The sequence below is a fragment of the Lissotriton helveticus genome, chromosome 2_1 (genome assembly GCF_964261635.1).
Source record: "Lissotriton helveticus chromosome 2_1, aLisHel1.1, whole genome shotgun sequence".
NCBI lineage: Eukaryota > Metazoa > Chordata > Amphibia > Caudata > Salamandridae > Lissotriton > Lissotriton helveticus.
This window is the reverse complement of record NC_136059.1, coordinates 360,907,368-360,927,487: the sequence shown is the minus strand read 5'-3', so window position 1 is coordinate 360,927,487 and position 20,120 is coordinate 360,907,368. Positions and strand designations below refer to the sequence as shown.

At 47.8% G+C, this 20,120-nt stretch overlaps 1 protein-coding gene across 2 annotated transcripts in view; it reads left to right on the top strand.

Moving 5' to 3' along the window:
• The window catches only part of NUP155 (nucleoporin 155), an 898,957-nt gene that overhangs the window by 286,190 nt on the left and 592,647 nt on the right, over positions 1–20,120 (top strand). Inside the window, exons 17-18 of one of the 2 annotated variants that reach the window (XM_078674974.1) lie at positions 3,075–3,137; positions 3,222–3,378. In XM_078674974.1, coding sequence (XP_078531100.1) covers positions 3,075–3,137; positions 3,222–3,378 — 220 coding nt within the window. The remainder of the gene's footprint in view (positions 1–3,074; positions 3,138–3,221; positions 3,379–20,120) is intronic. The other variant, XM_078674975.1, reaches the window with a different exon arrangement.

The window sequence follows — 20,120 nt, the reverse complement described above, 5'->3', positions numbered from 1 at the left end:
CCAGACTGTGATGGGTGAAACAAATCGCGGGTCGCTATAAAAGAGGAGAGTTTGACATCTATGTGCCTTTCCAATATTTTAGAAAAGACAGAAAGAAGGGAGATTGGGCGAAAGTTTGACCAAAGAGGATCGAGGTCATCATTTTTTAGCAAAGGAAGGACAAAAGAGTGTTTCCAACTCTGAGGTACATGTCCTGTGCATTAAGATGTGTTGAGGAGGTTGAGAATCACAGTAAGGACAGTCTTGTCCAAGAGTCTGAGTTTAGAGGGAGGAAGGGGGTCAAGCGGGGAGCCGGACTTTTGTGGATCCCAGTAGTAATTGCAGTGTAGCCAGGTCCAAAGGGGACCATATCCTAATTTGGAGAGGGTCCTCACACTGAATAACCTAGGGGAGGATGTGTCACAATTTCTGTTTGTTTGAGTTGTGGGGAGAGTTAAGTTCCTTTGTTGAGAGGCGCCCATGACAAGTTGACAGTCGGTCGTCTCAACTTTATTTTGAAAACACATCGCTAACTCATTATAATGATGTTGAGATAGAGAAGGGGTGGCAGAAAAGTGCCCAAGTCTACACACAACACTTAAACATTTCTCTACACATTTAACAACAATATTTCACAATCCTATTAATACACCACTCCAGTAACTGCCTTCTACATTACCTTCCAGTACCACTTTGCCAGTCTTCTAGTTCTGGGCATTGGATTCCGGAATCATGACTTTTTGAGGTTTAGAGATTTATTCTAACTTGGACAATATTTTGTAGCTCCATTCAGGGCATTAATCTAAACTCTGCTCATTTTGGTCAAGGTGTCTAACCATCCTCTGCTACCAAACTGATAATCTCATGATAATCTGTCCTTGCAAAAGCACTGTTTACTTTTAATTACCAACACCCTTGTTTCCGCTCAAGACTATGGATCTTTTCCACTGTTATGACCAATAGGACTCCTACATAAACACGGGCAAATCAAATGTAAATAAATATTTTAGGCGAATAATGAGAGTTGTGACTAGTTTTAAAGGTATTTATTTTCCAATCAAAATGTAAGTTTTTCTGACTCATCATTAATTAGTCAAATTTCAGTCAGGTTACAGAATTGATAATAGAACAAAATAGAATCAATACAGAGCACATCATAAATTGCATACAGTGCATGAAGGAAACAGTAAATACATTTTACAATGATACAGAAGAAAAATGTGTGCTTTGTAGTTACTCTAGCTATGAAATGAATGAGGCTTTTTCATAGCAACTGAATACTGATAAAAGCAAGAGACCGGCTGTAAATTATAAGAAGCCTCTTTCTTTCAAGGAGAATAAGGAGGTAAACATTCAATTTTTATCTGAAGAGACAGTGCTAAAGCTTTCAAAGCAAAATGAAATCACAAGCTGTATTTCAGCTTCTCCACACTTTAAAATGTGTGTTAATTCAATACAAACATATGCTACTTTGTAAGTTCAAAACACATTTAAAGTCAACTATGTATTAATTGTGCATGTTTTTACATGATTCATTAAATGGATAGCATCTGACTAGGGCCTCATGTTTTTACTTATCCAGCACCAAGTGTCTGTTTGTCAGTTAAGGCCTCATGTTTTAATTTTTCCAGCCACAAATGTCTGTGTGCCACTGTTAAATGCAGTTTCATGCCTGAAGCTCAGGGCAGCTTTGGTCTTTAGTAATGCTTAAATCTATAGAAGATATTTACACGCTCTCAGTAGCCCCAAACACTATCCTAAACCACTGCATGCCTCCACCTACAAGAGGCTGGCACAAGACACGTTACCCACTACTTCACCAAGTAAGTGTAAGCACTCTTGATTCATATGAACTGAATGCCTATTTGACTTGTAGGCTACCGGAAAACTGCACCTGAGCCTGATTCTTACTTCTGCCCTAATTGTTTGGGCGGGACAAGATTATAAAGGGTCTCCTGGGAGGAATTAGCATGAGGGGAACCACTGGGTGGAGCTCCAAAAGGTAGAGTCATAACTATGAATGGTACGCTGTGAACTAAAATGAAATGTCTAGTATTTAGTATTGCTTTCTTTTTTTGAAAAAGACAATCAGTGGGCTGGACATTGAAGTTATTGTGTCTTTTTTGTGATTGTCGCGTTCTGAGCATGTGTGCCACATACTTCCTCCCTGAGAAGCTTGTGACTGCTTTGCCTGTCTACCCTGAGAGTCAAGTACAGAAAAGGTATTACTTTGCCCATTTTGCAGAGCTATAGTAGGTCGGCCCCTGCGCACCATTTGCAAACAACCTCAACCACCACGGTTGGGGCCAGATAGCCCTGGTTTGCTCTCTGGCCTGAGGAAGGGATTTTTTCATATATTCTTGAACCATATGTCATGCAGGAAAGGCCACGTGCATCTGTGCTCTCCACCGCATGTCTACTAATATCCTACCAAAAGTTGTCTTTTCACTAACTCTGGTCCTTCATACATACGCTCTCTCTCTATACAACTACTTGTCGCTTGTTATATAGTTGTATGGTTGTGGGCATCTGTCACGTATGGGGAGGCGATGGTAGTAGGTAATAGTTTATGACGTGTCTGTAATGATCAGCTGCAGAGACTTACATGCACAGGACCAACCTGGGTACCATGTATGCCTATTCTCTTGTGACTAGCATAAGGGAAGAATGTTCTGATTTTCCTGCTGGCCATTGTTATGATCTAAGGTTCAAGTATCGGAGCCAACAGAAAGTTGTTTGTCTGTTTACATTAGTTCTTGTGTTGGACCTTTTAGAGTAATGGTGTTTGTGCTCTCATCCAGCACTAATATTGAGATGGCGGTTCGATAGTGATCAATGACACACCTTATACTGCCTGCTGTTTTCTGTACGTATTAAGAAGAGGTAGAATTGTGAGCATAAAAAGTTTGATAAACTGAGGCTGCAGCCACAAAACGTGAATTGTTTATTTAATGGAATTAAGAATATGAATTACTAGTATATGAACTTTCTTTCGACAGTGGTCATAGTATGATTATTGATAAAACAGCAGAAAATTCACTAAGTGAAAATTCACCAGAAAGTTCAGTCAAGTATTTGTTTTCAATCTTTCGTAGGTTCCCCAATTTCCATTAGCAGTTCAATGCCTAATCCCAGTTTTTTGGGAACACCGACACAAGGTATATTCTTTTTAATAATTTTAATGTTTATCTCTTTTTCATGAGCATCAATGTTAATTATTTTGATATTATGTTTTTTCTTAGGTATTCAACCTCCCAGTGTATCTACTCCACTTTATCCTATGGCGACACCAGGACACCACAGTGCTCCATCAATGGGTATTGGTGGCATGACTAGCCCCGAGGTTGTGTTTTCCGGAAAACATAATGGCATCTGCATCTATTTTTCTCGAATTATCGGGTAAGTTATGAACTGGAAAATGCTGCATGCCTCAACTGCAAGGTATACAAACTATCAAATTAAAGGCTGTTAGATTCATGTACTATAAGGTGAAAGGGTGAAGGTTATCTGGGGAGGAGGGATGTTGGAGTGACATTGCTTTTTCTGATGTCAATTACCTGGTGATCACTGTGCTTTAATATCTGAAACTTTCTTTTCCACATATTCTCGAAAGTCGCAAGTGAATTCATTTTAGACCCATTTTTTATATTTGGGTACCATATTTCCTCATTTGATTATAAATGTCAAGTTACACCAAATTGTACAAATTTTCTATTGATATTTTTTCATTAAGGGTCAGCAATCTTGTGAATATTTTTTAGGTCTCGCTGGGCCAGCACATGCATTGCTCTGCAAGACATTTCGTAGGTGGGTTTTCAAAGTGCTACTCCACAGCTTTGGCCGGCCTAAAGCTTGCATTCACGCAAGCGTGCACGTGTGCAGCCGCCATCTGTCTTGCACAGGTCATTAAGCTTGTGGACGGGCACTCCACGTCTGACATGCCGTAGACACTCTTAGGATCTCGTTGGGCCCCAGGTGAGATCAGCCTCACCCCTGCTTTCTCCCTGGGCGCTGTCTCTCCGCCATGCTCCTCCATCGCCTTAAAAATTTCCATCTGATCCCTGGACAAGTTGGAAGCACTGCTCCCCTTCGACAAAGAGAGACCAACCCCTTCAAACCTAGGTGAAGACTGCACTCAAGCATGAACCACTTTGAAAAAAGAACCAGTGGCTCATAATGCGTGCACAGGTTACCTCTGCACAAAGCACACTGAACCCAGGTCTGTGCAGTGTTTCACACAGGATTGTGTACAGATAGCATTAGGCACAAACTGCTCCAAATTGTGAATACAGATCTAGACAGACTGCTTCACATTGGGAGAGTGTGCACAGGCCGACCCCTTACCAGGTATTCTGAAATCATAAACTGGGGCAGTGCTTTACATACAAGAGGGAAAGAGCTGAAACCAGACCTAGCTGCAGTGCTTCACCAACATGCGCGAACGAGCTCCTAACGGAACAACTGTGTAACTCCAGAGCCTAGCACAGTGATTCCACATGCCTCCCACTCCTCCGAGTACCTTCAGCCGAGGCCTATAAATGCAGCGCTTCAAAACGATGGGTGCGCGGTCTGCATCCAAGCTCCTCACTTCCTAAATTGTTTTTATATCAAAGATATAGTTATTTTATTTTTAGAACCAACAGGTATCAAAATATACTGTTCTCAATATGAGAGGTCTCAGATAAGTACTTTGCAGTAAGGCAATGAACTTTGTAAACACCATAGGTGCAGGGGCTGCAGTAGGCAACACAATTCTACACACAATTTAGCATTGAGCTCAATGGGTTTTTCTATATAAACACATTTGATTACTTCATAGTTTACTTTGGTAGTTCCAGGACTGGATCCTAGATTCAGTCCTGGGGACTAAGCTGAAACCAATTTAGTAAAAACGTTTTAGTTATTGCAGTGATTTTTCAGGAATATGAAGCTATTTTAAAAGTTCACACTTTTCCAAAGAAATCTGGCAATGTTATCCAATGGGAGAAAATTCAGGTTGCAGGTAAGGTACGATCTCCTTACTTTTGTAATCCAGTACTGGGCTCCTGGGTCCAGCACTGGGGTCTCAGCTTAAAACAGGTAAGTAATTACGTTTCAGTATTTGGTATGATCTTTAAAGAATATTTAAAGTTTTCAAAAGTAGACAAATTTCACAGAAAGCACACAATGGATTCCTATGGAGAAAATTCAAGTTACAAGTAAACCCGACTAGGATTACTTTGGCGGTTCAGCACTGGGCGACAAGATGCAGTACTGGATTCTCTGCTGATCCCATGTGAGTACTTCGGAATTCGTTTGATTTTATGTGAATATTTTAAGTTTTCAAAAGTAGGCACTTAGAAGATTTTTCGAGTCAAACCAGTCAATGTTATCCAATGGCAGGTAAGTGAGTTACCGGCTGCCAGGTGAGTACTCGGCTGGGGAAGTTAGGGTTCTGGGCATAGACTCAGGGGTCCCCCAGGGTCAGGTAGGTACAGTTGGTTCACCCTCCGCGGCACAGGGGCGGCCGGGTGCAGAGGTAGTTAGGCCCAATGTTATCCAATGAGGGGCAGGGGGCCTCCGGTTGGTGGTTGCTGGCTTGCAGGCCACGTGGCTGCGGGAGCTGGACTCTTGGTCACTTGATCAGGGCAAATGGGGAAGTAGAATAGGGTACAGGTTGTACTGCCAGGGGCACTCTGGCGGCTGGGTGCAGGGTGCTTTTGAGCCGTCGGGTGCTCAATGTTATTCAATGGGAAAGATAAAAAGGGAACAAAGGCTGCAGACTCTGGGACGGTGATTCTTCAGGTGCGACCACCACTTCGAGAGGTAAGTTGGGATCCTGGAGAAGAGGTAGGTACCCCAAAGGGAGGCATAGGGGGTTGCAGGGCGCTGGGACAAGGGGGGTCTTTGGGTGTCAGGAAATCTTACCCTCGGCTGGTCGGCGGTTGGAGGGGCCCCTGGTTCTGAGGTTGCAGGCGACGTTTGGTTCGTCGAGGAGGGTCTTTGGGCACCAGTCATTTTCGCCTTATTGCTTCACTCTCTTATCGCAGTGTGAGAGGGTGGTATTCACTGTTGCATGCCAAGGTCGTCCTCTCTTTAGTATAGCGTGCCTCATGGCCTCTCGGGTTTCCCGCTAACTCCAGAAGCGCCATAAGGGCACGGGATTCATTGCTATCACTTATGCTGCCTCTTATGCTCCCTGTTAGAAATGTGATTTCCGGTTGGCCAAGGCTTGCGCCAAAGTCAGGCAGAAACCACCACTCTAGTCAGGGCAAGGTAATTACATACCAAAGATAACCCCTGCTCACCCTCTAGGTAACGTGACACGAGCAGTAAGGCTTATCCCGGAGGCAATGTAGGTTAAGTATTTGCACACGCACCCAGCAACAACACCCAAGGCCCACCACAAAGGAAACTCCACACAAGGTTATATATAAAAATAGCCTTTGTATTATACCAAATACATTAGATAATAAACACACACTTTACAATGTGCCTGAGGCACGGGCAGAATTTACAGGGGATTATGTACATGGGACAGGGCCACGTGGGCCACTGTCAGGAATGAGCACTTTTAGATTTAGCACTTGGTAGAATTAGTACTTTGTAGACCATAGAATACTTGTAGGAATAGCGCTTAGAACATAGAACATATAATAACTGTAGCACCAAATAGCAAATGTAGCACACGCCCAGTAACCACTGGTAAGAGGTAAGTACCACCTACGCAACCCTAACTACCTTAGGAAAATATCACGCAGGGAATTATAAACTCACTAGCATAACCTTATACTAGGAAAAACAACCTCCTAAGCACCCCAATATATTCAGAGATATAAACATTACACATGATGCAGCAATGACATTAGGCAGGTATCACAATTGCGCAAAGATCACATGAGGCCAAACATGTACTCCTAGCAAGGGCACTACACATGAACTTTCCCCAGGCCAACTGGCCTCTCAGGGGCTGAAACGTCCTGTGTCCAGAAAGTCAGGGCAGGCTGCGCAGGCAGCCAAAGAAGATTGCGCAAAGGAACTGGCCTAAACGGAAAAGCTGCCCACTAAGTGCTGGGCAGCTGGAGAACTGAGCCTGGCACCAGCGTGCCTCCTGGCTCTCCCCTGGGTCTAAAATCGATCAATGGGGCCAAAACAACGTGGGAGTCTTAGGAGCCTAGCAGGCTCTATGATCAAGACAACTGTGCCCCCGTGAACCTCGTGGGCTCTGAACAAAGTTGGACCCTTGGACCCTCGTGGGCTGGAAAGACTTGTGGGCCCGGGAACCTCGTGGGCTTGACGAAAATGCGCCCACTGGGGGAGCGGCCCGCTGCCAACCGGGGCCGCTCTACCCTCAGAAATGCCCCCTGGAAGATAGGAGCCTCTCGGGCTCGAAAGAAATGCCCCCACTTCGTTGGAGTCCCTCGTGGACTCTGAGGAAATGCCCGGGCCCCCACGGGGCCTTTAAAGAACCAGGGTGCCCCCGGAGCCCTCGTGGGCTCGAAATCACAATCGTGCCTCTCTCTCGCGCCCCCCTCCTCCCTGGCAGCGCCACTCACCGGACTGCTCTCGGGAGGCGGCAGGGGACGCGGGTCGTTTCCTCAGTCTGCCGGGTCCAGCCGCTCCTTCTCCTCACTGCTAGGACCCCCGGGGCAGGTGTGGCGGTATCCGGGGAGAGCGCTGAGGCCGAGACGCCTAGCGCCTTCCCTGCTCTCTCCCCCTTCCGCCTGGCGAGCCTCTTGGTTGCTAGGCGATGCCAGGGGCTGGGACCAATCCCAGCGCGGCGGGCTCCCTACGTCAGAAGCAGCCGGGCAGAGATTCCCGGGTCCGCAGCGGCGCTCTGTGGAGGCGGCAAGTTGCGGGGTGGGCCCCCGCTAGGGATATCAATAATGCGAAAACCATGGCAAATAAGCAGGGTGGGCGCCCGCGCCGATAATCAGGATCACGCTGCGGCAAAATGCAGGATGGGCACCTGCTCTGAAAATCGGTCAAATGGGGGATCCCCACGCCGGGGAATCCCTCTAGGAAGGGATCGCCTGCACCAGCGGCGCAACGTGCTATTTTGAGGGGGAGGCCCGCACTCCTCAGGCACTGGCAGGCCACCCAAGTCCCTTCAGATCCAGGGACAAAGTCCAAAAATAAGGGAAGGCGGGGGGGGGGCAAATGCTGGGCCCAGGGGCCAGCTCACAGGGCCCTCCAGGCAGGGAGGCAGTCCCAGCAGTGGTCCTCCTGGTGCCCAGCAGCAGCAGCAGGCCCCCCTCAAGGTAGGATCAGCAAGAACATTTTGTAAGGGGTCACAGCCCCTTTTTATACACTAAATCCCTTTGTCTGTGTCTGTAGGGTGGGGGAAAACCAGTTGCAGCTGGTTTTGGAGCACTCTGATGTGCTCAGCCCCTCTTCTCATTCACTGGTCAGGCTAGGGACATTAGATGCACCACAGGGGGCAGAGCCAGCATTGTGTGGGGAAATCTCAGCCCTATTCAGGTCCCAGGTGTACCCCTCCCTCACATCACTCATGCAGATCTCCCATTCACCACCGGGGCAGACCCATCCTGACTCCTGGAGCCAGGCCCAGCCAGCTCCAGTCAATCATAAGCCAGACAGCCAATTCACATAATTTACACAAACATGCCAACTTCTAGAAGTGGCACTTTCACACTAGACACAATCACGCCGCACACATCATCGCACAGCATTTAATCACACGAGTCCGCACATACCAAACTCGCATCTGCACTCCCCACGCATCAGGAACTACCAGGGACACCTACATTCCCCATGCATTCCTATCGGAGGGCAGGCCAACCTCACTACACGCACGCACTTTACCCTGGGACACAGTGGTAAAGTGCGCAGAAGCCAGAAATCACTAACACCAGGTCACCATAAAAAGCAAAAAGTTCAGGGGTGAACCTGCCAGAAGGGCCAAGTCCAAAACTCCCTTGCTGTGTTTGCATTCCAGTTTGAGCCTAGTAGGGGCTCCAATGATGCCCTACAGTTCCCCTGCTCTGCAGCACAATGGTGCGTCCCACCTCTACCTAATTGCAAGGGCAGCCTGCAATGAAAGGAGCTAGCTTTCGCTCGTCGCGGGGGTCAAGGCCCTCTCTCTGCCGCTCTAAGTAACTATGCATGTTGCAAGCTTCACAGTCGCCGGGGGGGGGGGGGGACGTCCTCGTGGTCTTGGATCACTCTGGCACGGGCCGGGCTCGGTGGGTGCAGAGTGGGCAGGTCTTGAGCTTCCTGGCTGGCACCAGGGGTTGGTTGTTGAAGCAGAGCCTCTGCTTATGGGAGTCCCAGTCTCTAAGAGGGTCAAGGCAGGCAGTTCCTCCGTGTGTCCCAAGGTTGCTGTCCGCAGGAGTCGCCGGGATTAAGCAGGAGCAGGTTCCAGGATCGACAGGCCGGTAGGGTTGGGGCCAAGTCAGTGGGTGTCGTCCTGTTGCGGGTCTTCTTCTTCTTCTTTCTTCCTTTCTTAACGGGGTCCTGAGGAAGGAAGGTTCATGGAGCACCTAAATACTGATTTTAGGGGCGTTACAGGTAGGGCAAGGGCAGGGACTAATAGGTCCCTGTCCTGGGGTGGGTACACCCCCTAGCCTGCTCCTCTCCTGTGGGAGGGGGGCAGGAGCCTAGTTGTGATTGTGCAGGGCTCCCCATCTTCAAGATGGCCGGAGCCCGGCGTCGTGCTTCACCTCGTCTCCCCCACCTGAGGGGTGGGGTTGGCACAGGCTGGCACACCCCCCTTCCTGAAGTAGTTTTTCCCGCTAGTCTTCCCGCCAAAGTGGGGTCAGGACTGGTGGGGGCCAGTTGCTGGGTACAGCAAATGGTCTGGAAAAGCTCACAGAGGCAGCAGGCCTTTGAAGCTTCCCCCTGCCCATCCTGGGGGAGAAGACCTAGCACCTCGCCCAGGATGTGCATTGTTGCAGGCCCAGGAGAGCGGGGGGCTCTCCACCCAGGGGCCCAGCAACATGTCTGCAGTGTGGCAGCCTGGGCAGCCTCTCAGTCCAGACATGGATTGTGGTTAGGTTTCAGGGGGCATCTCTAAGATGCCCTCTGTGGTGCATTTTTCATTAAATCCACACTGGCATCATTGTGGATTTAATGTGCTGAGAAGTTTGATACCAAACTTGTCAGTCTTCAGTGTAGCCATTATGGTGCTGTGGAGTTCGTAATGTCGACCTCCCAGCACCATATACTCTTAATGGCATCACTGCACTTACAGTGCCCAGGAATGACCCTGGGCACTGTAGTGGCACAAGGCTCATGCCCCTGTGCCCACACCACTGGCATAGGGCACCCAGCTAGATGGGTGACTGTATGTCAGGGCATTGGGTTTGTGGGCATGGCACACATGGATGTGTGCCATGTCGACTCTTTGTTTAGTTCTGTACTTAGGCACTCAGCCTGCAAAGGCAGTGTTTGGGTGCCAGGGTACAGGGCCCCTAAGGGTGGCACAATAAGTGCTGCAGTCCTTGGGGGTCTTCTCTGGTCATCATGCCCTGGGTACCAAGGGTACCATTTACTAGGAGCTGACAGGGGCCCAGAGATGCCAATTGGGTTTTGGTTTCAACACAGTTTTAGTGAAGGAATACAGGCCCTGGGTACCTGGTTGGCAGGAGCCCAGGGCACACTCAGTCAAAGCTCATCAGCAGTCAGAAAAAAAGTGGGGGCATACCAATGCAAGAAAGGTGGCACTTGCTCACAAATACTACTTCAGCAAAACAGATAATTATGAACTGGAGTAGAGACTTTTTCAAGATAGACTTCAAGTGGAAGCCTCACGGGCTATCTTTCGCTCCTGTTTGTACTGTTTTATCTGTATGTCTAGAAGGGGGGAAGGGCGGTTGTAAAATCGAAATAGAGGCTTGAATTACAACGCTTGCTAAATACTTATAAGGTCCCAAAAGCGATACCTATTGGCTATGCCAATGCTTGTTTTTTTTGGGTGGGAGTTTTATTTAGCAGGAACTTGACCTGAAGGTATCAGAGCGCTTTACATGATCACCAGTTGAGTTACAGGCCGACACATTAATTTTGTTAGGCATGGGAAGATAACGTTATTTGCCCAGATTCACAGGATGTTGAGCGTCCCTGCCGAGACTCGATTAAAGTAAACTGATGTCTGGTGTATGGAAATATGCATAAATACATCTTTCCACAATCTAATTAATATAGCTTGCAGTGTATTATAAGCTACATTTATAATAGGAATGTTTATATTTATGTCATTTGGTGAGGTCCCGCTGCAAGTTGAATGCATCCTGCAGAGTGGTATGGTTTGAGTTTGTGGCTTGGATATCACATGATCAACTCCTGCTGGGCCCAGTGCAGGTTTACATTCCCCAGAGATTGAAGAAATTGTATTGAGTTATCATAATTACTTATTATTTAAATGTCCGGCGACAGTTCAATAGGTGTACATTGCAATGACCTACCACCTGGTGGTTGATAGAGGATGGGGGGGGAGGGGAATCCTTTTGCCCAACATTAGCAGGGCCACATTAGTGACGGATGCCTCCACCTTTGAGTGTCTTGCGCATCTGGAGGACCTGAGACCTCCAGTCGCCAGACAAGGAGAGAAGGCATATCAACCTCCCTAAACTGCAGGCAATTTGCCTGGACACGAATACTTGCTTCCTTTGCTTCGACAGACTATATGACTGCTATGTGGTATGTGAAGAAGCAGGGAGCTGTGAGGTCCAATCTTCTCTGCATGGAATCGATTGGGTTCCCAACCCATTGACAGGCTCCCTGAACACGAGAACAGGCAGCTTGAGTTGGTGTCATCTTACCAACCATTTGTTTTGAAAATCATTTTTATTAGCATATTTTTTTCTCAAACTTTATTTTATTTAAGGCACAATCATTATTTCCTTACAAATTACAATTAAATGGTATTTTCCACTTATTGTACATAGTTATCCTCCATAAATTTTAAGAACAGTTATACATTGATCTGTCACACACCCAGGATTATCACATTCAATGGCGGTCACAGTCTGTTATTCGAGTTCTTGGGGCAGTTCGCAAATGTCCCCTCTATAAGTATTCATACTCTCCCATTTTTAGGTCTCGGCTAGCCGCGCGAAGCGCGTCTCCGCCGAGCCCCTTTTGTCGGCATGTGTGCTTCCCAGGAGACAGTCCTGGCCGCGCGCATGGAGGCGATTTGAAAGTGACACGCGCACGCGAACGAGCGCTGCGGCCAGGCGCTGTCTCCTGTGAAGCACACACGCATGCGCAAACACACACAAGCGGCCACATACATACAGAGAGACCCCCCCCCACATACACACACGCGCATACAAGCTGCATTCATGGGTCGGTCCCAAGCACCCTTCTCTCCCTGCTCCCCGAACACCAGCCCAGCTCCCTCCCAAGCTCCGGCTGCGGCTTTACCTTTGCAGCGGCGCCGAGCCGGATGCGCGCTCAGATCTGAAGCAACGGAAATGTGAGCGAGCGAGCGAGCTCCGCCGGGAGGCTGACATCGAGAGGCGCGGGGAGTGGGGCAGCTGCAGTGCGCTTCCACCGACTGCAGGGGGGCGCCACCGAGCGGCTTGCCTTGGAAAGCGGTGGGAGGCAGGGCCGAGCTTGCGGGAGGAGGTAAGGAGAGGAGGGAGGAGAAACGAGAGCACGCTCGAGACAGAAGCACGAGGAGGCAGGACTTCTCACGGAAAACAGAAGTGAGCTGTAGTTGACACCCCCGGGGTACCAAAGAGTTGTCGGCGTGAAGGAGTAGAAACGTCTCGCCCTGGGGGTATTAACGTTTTAAAACTTGGTGACGCTACTCTCGTAAGTTAATAAAACGTTGCCCAGGGACAACATGACGCCGTGAGATTACAATAATGAATGCTAACTCTGATGCAATTAATGAGACATGTCTTTACCTGTTTTCTGAACTGAAGTAGATTTGATTCTCTGCAAATGCATGCCGGTAAGGTGTTCCACAATATAGACGCAGATACACACAAAAAAACCTTCTTCGGGCTGAGAATGCAGCTGGCCATTGGAACCTAGAATGTGGCGAAAATGCTTCCACACTTAATGCAAGGGAAGGGATAATGACCCCTCAAGTAGTGATTGCACATGTCCAGATTAGCCTGTATACTTGCGAACTCAACCTCAATAATTGATCTGCTGTAGAGGGTACAATCAATAGGAATCGTAGTGCATGTACTGGGAGTATTGAACCAGACAGTAGTGATTATTCATACCTCGGAGCACAGTAGATGCTAACCCTTAATGAGGATAACAACAAGAGAACAGTGGGTTCCAGTGTGCCAAGAATCATACCTCTGTATTTAAGTAGTCATGACTACATTTGTGAACTCTTTGACCACTTTTCTGAAGAGGTAGTGAACAGGACCATTCCTCAAAACAGATTTCGTAAAGAATAAATGGGGAGTGGGGGAGGGGCAGATTCAATAAAAAAATACATTGGGTGTCTTATGAAAAAGATCGAGCTAGAAAAGTACAACCCCTCAGCTTGTGATATACCACACCCGACCCTTTAGTGAAGATATGTTAGGAGCTCAGGCTCTTAAAGTTTTAAGGCTAGCCTGACTCAAAGAATGAAGGCGGTGTTCTTACCCTTGTGCAGAGTAGTGAGTGTAGAGTGAGTGTGCAGAGTAGTGAGTGCAGAGTGAGTGTGCAGAGTAGTGAGTGCAGAGTGAGTGTGCAGAGTAGTGAGTGTGCAGAGTAGTGAGTGCAGAGTGAGTGTGCAGAGTAGTGAGTGCAGAGTGAGTGTGCAGAGTAGTGAGTGCAGAGTGAGTGTGCAGAGTAGTGAGTGTAGAGTGAGTGTGCAGAGTAGTGAGTGCAGAGTGAGTGTGCAGAGTAGTGAGTGCACAGTGAGTGTGCAGAGTAGTGAGTGCAGAGTGAGTGTGCAGAGTAGTGAGTAGTGAGTGCAGAGTGAGTGTGCAGAGTAGTGAGTAGTGAGTGCAGAGTGAGTGTGCAGAGTAGTGAGTGCAGAGTGAGTGTGCAGAGTAGTGAGTAGTGAGTGCAGAGTGAGTGTGCAGAGTAGTGAGTGCAGAGTGTGTGTGCAGAGTAGTGAGTAGTGAGTGCAGAGTGAGTGTGCAGAGTAGTGAGTGCAGAGTGAGTGTGCAGAGTAGTGAGTGCAGAGTAGTGAGTGCAGAGTGAGTGTGCAGAGTAGTGAGTGCAGAGTGAGTGTGCAGAGTAGTGAGTGCAGAGTGAGTGTGCAGAGTAGTGAGTGCCGAGTGAGTAGTGAGTGCAGAGTAGTGAGTGCAGAGTAGTGAGTGCAGAGTAGTGAGTGCAGAGTAGTGAGTGCAGAGTAGTGAGTGCAGAGTAGTGAGTGCAGAGTAGTGAGTGCAGAGTAGTGAGTGCAGAGTAGTGAGTGCAGAGTAGTGAGTGCAGAGTAGTGAGTGCAGAGTAGTGAGTGCAGAGTAGTGAGTGCAGAGTAGTGAGTGCAGAGTAGTGAGTGTGCAGAGTAGTGAGTGTGCAGAGTAGTGAGTGTGCAGAGTAGTGAGTGTGCAGAGTAGTGAGTGTGCAGAGTAGTGAGTGTGCAGAGTAGTGAGTGTGCAGAGTAGTGAGTGTGCAGAGTAGTGAGTGTGCAGAGTAGTGAGTGTGCAGAGTAGTGAGTGTGCAGAGTAGTGAGTGTGCAGAGTAGTGAGTGTGCAGAGTAGTGAATAGTGAGTGCCGAGTGAGTAGTGAGTGCAGAGTAGTGAGTGCAGAGTGGTGAGTGCAGAGTGGTGAGTGCAGAGTGGTGAGTGCGAGTGGTGAGTGCAGAGTGGTGAGTGCAGAGTGGTGAGTGCAGAGTGGTGAGGGCAAGAGTGGTGAGTGCAGAGTGGTGAGTGCAGAGTGGTGAGTGCAGAGTGGTGAGTGCAGAGTGGTGAGTGCAGAGTGGTGAGTGCAGAGTGGTGAGTGCAGAGTGGTGAGTGCAGAGTGGTGAGTGCAGAGTGGTGAGTGCAGAGTGGTGAGTGCAGAGTGGTGAGTGCAGAGTGGTGAGTGCAGAGTGGTGAGTGCAGAGTGGTGAGTGCAGAGTGGTGAGTGCAGAGTGGTGAGTAGTGAGTAGAGTAGTGAGTAGTGAGTAGTGAGTAGAGTAGTGAGTAGTGAGTAGAGTAGTGAGTAGTGAGTAGAGTAGTGAGTAGAGTAGTGAGTAGTGAGTAGAGTAGTGAGTAGTGAGTAGAGTAGTGAGTAGAGTAGTGAGTAGTGAGTAGAGTAGTGAGTAGTGAGTAGAGTAGTGAGTAGTGAGTAGAGTAGTGAGTAGTGAGTAGAGTAGTGAGTAGTGAGTAGAGTAGTGAGTAGTGAGTAGAGTAGTGAGTAGTGAGTGCAGAGTAGTGAGTGGCTGGCCCTGTTTCTAGCTCAAGCGGCACCGGCACCTGTAGTCTAAAGATAATACCTCTGCCTCAAGTGAAGTACTCTGGTACCCAAGGATGACTAGCAAACAATATTATTCACAACGTTGCTTACTATTCAGCAACATTTGACAGTTTGAAATCAATCTTTATAAAACAATTCAGAGTTTGATAACAAATTAATGCAACACATTGTAATATACAATGCCAATAGCTCAAACTTTAATGCTGCGAGACCTATTGCATTGTAAATGCTTGTTTAATCCATTTTCTGGGACACCCCCTGTGAACATACACTCTCTTTTCCGCTGCAATGACAGTGCCCATGTCTTTACACCAGTCCGCTAACTTGGGGGCGGCCACCCCATCCCAGTGACCTGTAATATTATTTTTGGCTATCATGATACCCAGTGGCCCAGGTCTGTAACGCTGAATTCAAGTCTGTCACCTCCCAGATGTTAAGTAGACAGTATTTGGGCTCCTTAGGGACAATGTTCTTGCTGACCCTCATTATAAGGGACAAAACCGACTCCCAGTATGATGCTATTGCAGGGCATGTCCATATAGTGTGGAAAAATGTGCCCACCTTCCCACATTGTCGCAGGCAGAGCGGGTTGTCCAATTTTCCGATCTTACAGAGGGAAGTTCTGGTGTAATAAATTCTTTGAAGAATCTTGAGTTGTCAAGACGTAGTTAAAATGACATCGCTACCTCCCTAGGGGGACGCCTGCGCCTCCTGCCAGTCTGTGTCATCTAATTCACCCAGGTCTGCCTGCCATTTGCTTTTGAGCTTTGTGATCGAGTCTGGCATGTTTTTGACTATTTTCTGACATGTTAGGGATTTCGCCTTTTTGCTCATATTGTCCGTCAATAGCCTGTCCTCAAGAGGGAAGGCCTCAGGCAGGGTGGTTTGGGGGAATCGCTGCTTCAAAAGCGTTTTTAATCTGACGGTAACGGAAGTACTCTGTCAACACCAGTTCGTATTTCGTTCAGAGTTGTGGAAATGTAATAATTTTTCCCCGTACCCAAAGGTCGCCCTCCTTAGATATCCTGATAAGGTCCCAATTGTAAAAGCCCTTACCTTTTTCCAACCTAACCAGTCTGTCCTTAACCCACAGGGGAGTCGGCCGTGTAAGTCTGTTGTGCCCTCCTAACTTTTTTTGCACTGTTTTCCAGATCTGGAGGGTATGGTTTGTTGGGCCTATCATGGAACGGGTCTTGTTATAGAGCGCCCGGTAAGACCCTTTATCCCAAGCTGTAACCTATCAAAAGCATAGGCCGGTCCGTGTGGGAAACATGAAGCCACTGATTTATCACCGTTACCTGAGCGGCCCAGTAATAAGACTGTATATTCGGGGGTGCGATACCTCCATCATACCAGAGGTGGTACAATTCCACCATAGCTTTACGGGCCAGTTTATTGTCCCAGAGGAGTTTAGTAACTGCTGCCTCAATTGCACGGAAGTAGGACTGGGGAACTGGAAAAGGTGCATTGTGAAGGGCGTAGAGAAACCAAGGGAGCGCCATGATTTTAAAGAGTGCCGCTTTTCCCAGGAGCGACAGTGGCAATGACTGTCAGTGTTTGGGATCTCTTTGCAACCGTTTCAAAGGGGCTTGGAGATTTAGGGTCATAAACACCTCTGGGTCATGAGTGATGTAAATACCTAAATATTTAAAGGTGTTTCTCCACTACCATTAATTCACAGTCAGCCAGGAAGAGGTGGGGGGAGGGCCCTCAGGACGTAGAAAACGTATTTTCTCCAGTTGATCGTATAACCTGAATACCGTCCATAGGAGCTACAGATATCTAACAAACTGGACAATGAACGTCTGGGAGAGGCCAAGTGTAAAAGGATATCGTCCGTATATAGAGATATGCGGTCCTCATAGTCCGCAGTCCATCTAAGTCTTTGGATGACTGGGTTCTGTCGTACCCAGGCCGCCAGAGGCTCCAGCACTAAGGCAAAAAGAAGGGGCGACAGTGGGCACCCCTGTCTCGTGCCGCGATGTAATGGAAAATCTTCCGATCTGTACCTGTTGGCCACCACATGTGCCACGGGAGTCGTATAGAGTAACCGGACCCATGATCTAAATTTTGGTCCAAATCCTAGTTTCTGAAGAACAGCAAAGAGGAAGGGCCACTCAACTGTGGTGAAGGCCATGCGCGCATCTAAGGATAGCACGACAGCCTCTTCTTGAATGGTATGCCTACGGCCCAACACGTTGTGGAGATGCCAAAAGTTCAGAGCTGTATTTCTCCGGGCATAAACCAGGATTGGTCTGGATGTATCAGTTTTGCTAGGTGCGGCATGAGTCTGTTGGCCAGGGCCTTGGCCAGTATCTTGGCCTCAGCATTGATCAGGGATATGGGCCTGTATGAGGAACATTCCTGCACAGGTTTGCCAGGTTTATGGATGGCCACTATAGTCGCCGTCCTCTGGTCACGTGGTAGTTCCCCCTTTTCCAAATTGGCCTCATACATTGCTACCATGTGCGGTGTGAGTGTAGTCGCGTTACGTTTGTACCACTCGATAGGGATTCCTTTGGCCCCTACGCCTTTCCCGACTGCAGTTTACCAATCGCCAGTGCAATTTCTTCCACTGAGAGCTCTACCTCTAATGATTGGGACTCTGTTTCGTCTCGCCTGGGGAGTTTAATATCTCGGAGGAACTCCTCTGCATCTGTTTGCGTGTCTGTGAGTGTGGAGGTGTAAATCTGTTTGTAGTGATGCGCTAGTAAGTTTACTATGTGGTGTGGGTTCTGAGTGATGTCGCCCATAGGAAGTTGAAGCTCCATCTATATGCCCTCTCTTTTGTCAAGCCATGCCAAAAGCCTGCCATCTTTGTCTCCACTTTCATAGATGGTATGTTGGGTTTTGGACGAGTTCTCGCTGCCTCCCACTGATATTCCCTATACTCCCGCTTTTTAAAGTTGCAATAGGTGAGTGTTTGCGTCAGAGGGGTCCTGACTATGGGATCTTTCCAAGTCTTCCCCTTCCTGTTCGAGTGTCTCTACCGTTTTGACCTTCTCTCTTTTTTTTTTGTCCTCATTTGCCTTACCCTCAATATAGGAGATACCAACCACCTAATGAGTCCTTCACTTTGGAGCGGACCAACACTGCATTTCCTTCCCTCTCTCCTGTGCCAGGACTCGAGTTGTTTTAAAGGTGGCAGAGAAGTCCCAAAAGCTTGAGGGGTTTAAGCTGACTCCATCTAGGTATATTTCAACCTGTAGGACCAATATCGTAACGAGGCTAGACCCGGTCCAAGGAGTGTTAACGGCATAATCATAGGACCCGGGGGGAAAAAAACCACAAAAAAAAAACCCCGGAGTGCTATCTCCACTTGGTCAACAGATCCCAAAACGCCAGGTTACGTTTACTGCATGATCTATTGAGGTCTGCTTTAGATGTTTCATATAAGGACGTGAGCCACTCAGAATGTAATGGGGCTGTTTTCTCTACCCAATGCAAACAGATTTTCCTTCTGGCCAACAAAATAGCGTAAAAAAGGAATGACCTTGCTTTACCAGTAATGCTATCTTCCAAGCTAAAGATGATAAGTGGTAATGTTATTGACAGTGATGTGTTTAGAATGGAGTTTAGGGTAGCCTTCACTTCTTCCCAGAACCGGCCTATGTCGGGGCAATCCATGAACATATGAATGTCAGATGCTCCCATAAGGTTACATTTGTTACATTTTTTATCAGGGAGAAATTTGGAAAGTTTCAATGGTGTGATGTATGCACGATGAACTGAGAAGAGATGGTTTCTTCTTAGCCATGATGGTTTCACAATTTTTTGAAGAAGAGCGAAAGAATTTAGCCACATCTCCTCACAATGAAGGCCGGTAGCCTCCCCCCACAGCTCGTCTGGGAGGGCAAATTCCCCATCAATTTCTTCCAAGATCTGCCAATACCAAAAGGCTACCTCCTTTCCTCCCCCTGATCTTTCCACTAACTGCTGCTTCAAAATGCTTGTTTTCCCAAGATGTTCGTCTTTGCTGCACTGGGATCTCGTCCAACTATCCAGTTAGATGTACTTAAATCTGGAAAGCCCAGGACCAATGTGATCATATAACTCGTCCCAGGCTATTAATGATCCCTCCTTCAGTAGCTGACCCCATCTTGAAATCCCAGCTTGTTCTATTATGGAGGACAGGCTATCTCTCAAACATGATGGAAGACCTGGCGAGTCCCATATTGGGGCGAAGTTAGAGTAGTAGGACAACCCCAATCTTTTTCTGATGATAAGCCAAGCCTTGGTCCATGACTGTAGAATTTTGAGTTTGATTTTTTTTTTTTTGTAAAATTTTTATTTTGATTTGCAAAAAAAAAGAATAAACAGACAAACATCGGGCTGCGGAGGAACCGCACATTACTCCAGAACAGGGCAAATCATTGTGCATGCATCAGCAGTGACCCAGACTATATTACAAGCATATCCAGGCCAGGAGCGAGACCACATAGTAATTAGGACCACAGTACCAGTGGCCTACAAGCCTAGCAGTAGGCCAGGCCATCCAGGATAACCAGAGCTGCAATAAGCTGGGCCCCAAACCTCCAGGTTCCATACAAGCGGTGCAAATAAGCAGCCCGCGGACCCTCCACAGCCCATAAACCATGACAACCAACTGCCCCATCCCACCCCCACCCAACCAACTGCCCCATCCCACCCCCACCCTCCCCCCTGGTAGTGACGCCATTCACTCATCATTCATTCCACATCCATATTACACTTGAAAGAGGTGCATCGATCTCAATGAAGCCGGACATACCGCCGAGGGTAACCCCTTAGAGAGAAAGTCCACCAGGGGACCCCACTGATATCGGAAGTTCTTATACTGGCCAAGGAAGATGTCCGCC